Source organism: Frankliniella occidentalis, unplaced genomic scaffold, assembly GCF_000697945.3.
Source record: "Frankliniella occidentalis isolate FOCC.00 unplaced genomic scaffold, Focc_3.1 Scaffold23, whole genome shotgun sequence".
Lineage (NCBI taxonomy): Eukaryota > Metazoa > Arthropoda > Insecta > Thysanoptera > Thripidae > Frankliniella > Frankliniella occidentalis.
This window is the reverse complement of record NW_026267153.1, coordinates 119,555-124,007: the sequence shown is the minus strand read 5'-3', so window position 1 is coordinate 124,007 and position 4,453 is coordinate 119,555. Positions and strand designations below refer to the sequence as shown.

The 4,453-nt window shown below is 43.1% G+C and overlaps 1 protein-coding gene across 1 annotated transcript in view; it reads left to right on the top strand.

The window, feature by feature from the left end:
- Positions 1–4,215, top strand: part of LOC127748965 (uncharacterized) — a 19,468-nt gene extending 15,253 nt beyond the window's left edge. The window contains exons 3-4 of the mRNA XM_052265035.1: positions 3,230–3,400; positions 3,553–4,215. Coding sequence (XP_052120995.1) covers positions 3,230–3,400; positions 3,553–3,708 — 327 coding nt within the window. The 3' untranslated portion in view covers positions 3,709–4,215. The remainder of the gene's footprint in view (positions 1–3,229; positions 3,401–3,552) is intronic.
- The last annotated feature ends 238 nt before the right edge of the window (positions 4,216–4,453 follow it).

The following is a 4,453-nucleotide window of genomic DNA, read 5'->3' as shown; positions in this document are numbered from 1 at the left end:
CTATGATCTCCTAAGGGGTAACTCGTGAAAGTAGAACCCTGTGGGCTAAAATTTTGTCCGTTTGGCTCTATCTCTCACCGTTTGGGCGCTGGAGGGTCTTTTTTTGACGAAAATAAGCTAAAAAGTGCTGTAGTGAACATTTAGTTGTACAGGAAGCCCCCCCCCTTAAAAAAGAAGTTTTTCTAAGCAGAAGGGTGGGTTGTAGTCACAGTGCGTCACCGTTACATTCCTTTCTCATGCGTCTAAGGGGCAAATTTTAATGACGACGGGTTTTAGCGGACCGAAGGCCCGCTATATTATTTGATTATGTTTTTCAGCAAATTTAGCAGAAACGGTCGGGCCGCAGTCCCGAGCGTCGCCGCCGGCAGGCCAAGTAGGCCCGGCCCCTGCCGAACGGAGTTGCCGGCGCAGCGAAGCGGAGCTGGCAACTCCGTTTGGCGGAAGGGCGGGCCTGCTTGTTCCTTTATTCAACAAATATTGCTCGAAACTGTAGAATACTAAATTTTTTTAAATATGGGTCCGTTTATGGTTAACAAGAACTGTTAACGTGTTTTTTTTTTAGAGAAAGTGGTCCCTGGAAAATGGTTTTCTGCTGTACTTTATTTAGCGCCAGTGAACTGCCTGCTCAAGTGTGTATATGTCTGCAGTAGCGGCCGTCGTCATTCGTCATTTTTCGATTTCGACATCGTAATAGGACTCAAAAGTTTCGTCTTTTAATGCTGATGCTGATTCCGGAAATAACTTACATTTTGCGATTGGTCATCATTTTCATTGGCCTACGAGCCGATTACGATGCGTGTGCAGGTCTCAGCCCAGGAAAGGTTTCCGAATGCCTACCCTGGACTCACCACGAGGAGGGGTGCCGGACATCTCGCCCCAGGTACAACTCGCCCCGAGGCCAACTCGCCCCGATTTTGGGTTGAGTTCCGGATGCAAGTTTTTGCCAACTCGCCCCAACCGGCAAAATTTTGTAAATCTCTCCCCATTCCAACTTAATGGCACTATCACTATCCCACGATTCCCATCGGCCGCCCCACACTGCACAAAATGGCAAGAGATGGCAGAATAAAACCCCGTTTGGGTAATATTTGGTCATATTTTGGGCTACTTTAGGCCATTTAGGGCAGAATGACTTTTAACGGGTCTCCGCTTGATAGATATTGATTCTAGGGACGTACCGTACACACCGGTAGAATTGCTTAAAATGACCCTTGGGTACTTGTCTCACGCTGCCTGACCCTATAGGGTACCATTAAGCACAGTGAGAAAGGTGCCCCATACTATTGGCTTTGAGTATTTTGAGCTACATGCGTGATCTAGGGGTCGATTCTCTACAATACGCACTGTGAGAAAAGTACCGCATGATATTTGTTTTATGAATTCAGAGCTACAGATGTGATTCAGGAGTCTATTCGAGCTAAATTAGACCAACCGAGCTCCCAGCTAAAAGGCCATCCCTCTAAATAAACAAGCAGGCCTGCCCTTCCGCCAAACGAAGTTGCCAGCTTCGCTTCGCTGCGCCGGCAACTTCGTTCGGCAGGGGCATGCTTGGCCTGCCGGCGGCGATGGTCAGGCCTGCGGCCCGACCATTTCTGTCACGCGATTTGCTGTAGAACATAATCAAATGATGTAACAGACCTCCGGCCGGCAAAGCCCGTCGTCCTTAAAATTTGCCCCGTGGACACGAGAAAGGGATGTAACGGCGAAGCACCGCGACCACAACCCACCCTTCTGCTGAGAAAACGTTTTTTCGTGGTGGGGGGGGGGGGGAGTTTCTTCCTCTTTTGCGGTTTTGGGCCTTCTACAACTAATTGTTCACTACAGCAATTTTTAACTTATTTTCGTCAAACAAGACCCTCCAGCGCCTTAAAGGTTAGAGATATACCCAAACGAACGAAATTTTCGACCCAAGGGCTCTTCTGTGACAAGTTACACCCCTTAGGGGACCATCCAATATTTTCGGAAATTAATAAATTTATTTTTGGGCCACTTTAGTGAGAGAAACTCCCTCTAGCGCCCAAACGGTGAGAGATAGAGCGAAACGGACGAAATTTTCGTCGATAGGGCTTGACTCTCACGAGTTACCCTTTAGGAGATCTTAAAAACAAATATTGTTTTTCTGACTATTTTGACCTACCCCATTTTCTTTAATACTGCCTTTTAGCCCTTTAGGGGTGGTTGCCAGGATTTGCCGTAGGCGTTTCGTTTTCTAGGAGTGAACCTTAAGATACCCTGAAAATTTGAAGTCTTTAGCACATCTCCTTCAAGTGGAACAGACAGACAGACACGAGGTCGTTTGCATAATCCCGCTAGATAGCTTTTCTAAAGCAGAAGGGCGGGCTAAAAACTGCTAACACATTCAAAAATTCATTTTATTAGGAATCAGCATGAAAAAACGATACTTTTGAGTCCTATGACGATGTCCAAATCGAAATATGACGAATGACGACGGCCCGCAGTACCTCCCGAATGCCTACATATTCAGGTACATGTAGTAGGTACAAGATCATGTATTCAGGAGTTAGCGGGTACATGTTCATGTATGCAGGGGGTTGTCTGTACTTGACTATGAACACACAGAGCCATACAGCCATACAAAAACACTTTTGAAGTTTTTTCCTGTAACATTTTTATAACCCTACCTTGCCTGTTATTCTGGCCTGCCATAAGAGGTGGTTTTAAAATCCTCAATTTTTGGCGTATTTTTTTTTTATTTTACTTAACACGCAATTTTACGGTCCTCTGGCTGAAAATTTTAAGGAGAAAGCTCTATCTCAGCCGGTTTTCCAGCTACGAATTATTAATGGAAGGGAAAAGGTTACTCATTTACAACAATATAAGAACAATTCATATCATGCAAACCGGAAGGGATAGAAACTTCTTAAAATTTTCACCCAGAGGGCCGTAAAATTGCGTGTTTAGTCAAAAAAAGAAAAAAAAAACGCCAAAAATTGAGGATTTTAAAACCACCTCTTATGGCAGGCCAGAATAACAGGAAAGGTACAGTTATGAAAAGGTTACAGGAAAAAACTTAAAAAATGTTTTCATGAGTTTTCATCCAAAATGGCGCCTGGAAAACACTATTACAACCCAAGAATCGAAAGTAAGCGATATACGACTTACCCTAATACAGATGGGCATTCCGGAGGTACTCCATATATGTGAACATTTCGGTTTCTAGAGTGTATGCCCAGGAAACGTTCCCTTGTTAAAGTGATTTTTTCTACAGGTGAGAGTAAACCTGGATGTTCGGAATAATAACCAATGGAAAGAAAATTCGCTTGTTATTGACTTCAAAGATAAAGCATGCTCAATGATTGCAACACATATACCCGGATTTTATCACTTAATGTTCGACAAGGATGGCAAGGCACCCAAATCTCCGTGCGTCATTCCTGCTGTAAGTAGACATAGGTTGGATCACAGGCCTAAATTGTATGGTAAAAGTGCCACCCTCCTGTATAGCCAACTAAACATTATCAGAGTGAGACCAAATGCCGAACTAGTCACGTTGGTGTTGAGTTGTTAATCCATGTATTAAAATTCTTCCAGGGTGTTTACGTAGCCAACCAAGAACCGGTCGATTGGACGTTCCCAAAATTTCCAGTCTTGCCGTACGGACATTACCAATTCAAAATTAAAATTGGTTCTGCCAAAGATTTAATAGCATGCTTAATAGTAGAATGTCATGTTATTCCGAAACCTTAGAACCTACGGGCCTACACTGTAAATTTTAATGCGATAAATGTCATACAATTTGCAGCGGTGAATTAAAAGAAAGCGATTTACAGTAAATTACGCAATCTGGGGAGAGATAAGTGTTTTATTGCAGTGGGCAGCGATAAGATTTTATCGCATTGGATATTCCATTGAAGTGGTGTAAAAGAATTTGCATTGCATTGGAATGCGATAAAAAATGATTTATTGCATTAAAATGCGACGGGTAGGTTTTGGAGGGTCCCCTGTCTTGAGGGTCCCCCCTGCACTTTTTACAATTTTTTATTGTTTTTCTTAAAAAAATGGTTTTTAACATTTAAATAATAATAAAATATTAAAATATTGTTTGCAACTAATTTTAAGGGTCAGAGTGGCCTAGGAATTTTTCCTATTGGTTCCTAGTGTGCTGTATCGTGGGCTCATGCTCTTAGCATAAGTGTGTCTTTGCTAGTTGCGATGTGTATATTTGAAATGAGGCTATTAGAATTATATGTTAGTGTTGTTCTCTATTCAGTAGCACGTTTTCTGAGGTGTGAAAATGCCGTAGACTTTCAAGTGGTTAAGATCAAAATGTCAAAAATGTAAATGCATTCCCTGCTTATGGATACATCAAGTGCAATTCTTTAAAGTCCATTGCAAGGCGAATAGGCTATCCCTCTAGAGCGCGGAGCGGAACTAAGAAGAACGAAAGCGGATACAGAGAGCGGGCGCGCGGGGGAGCGGTGGGTGGTAGGGG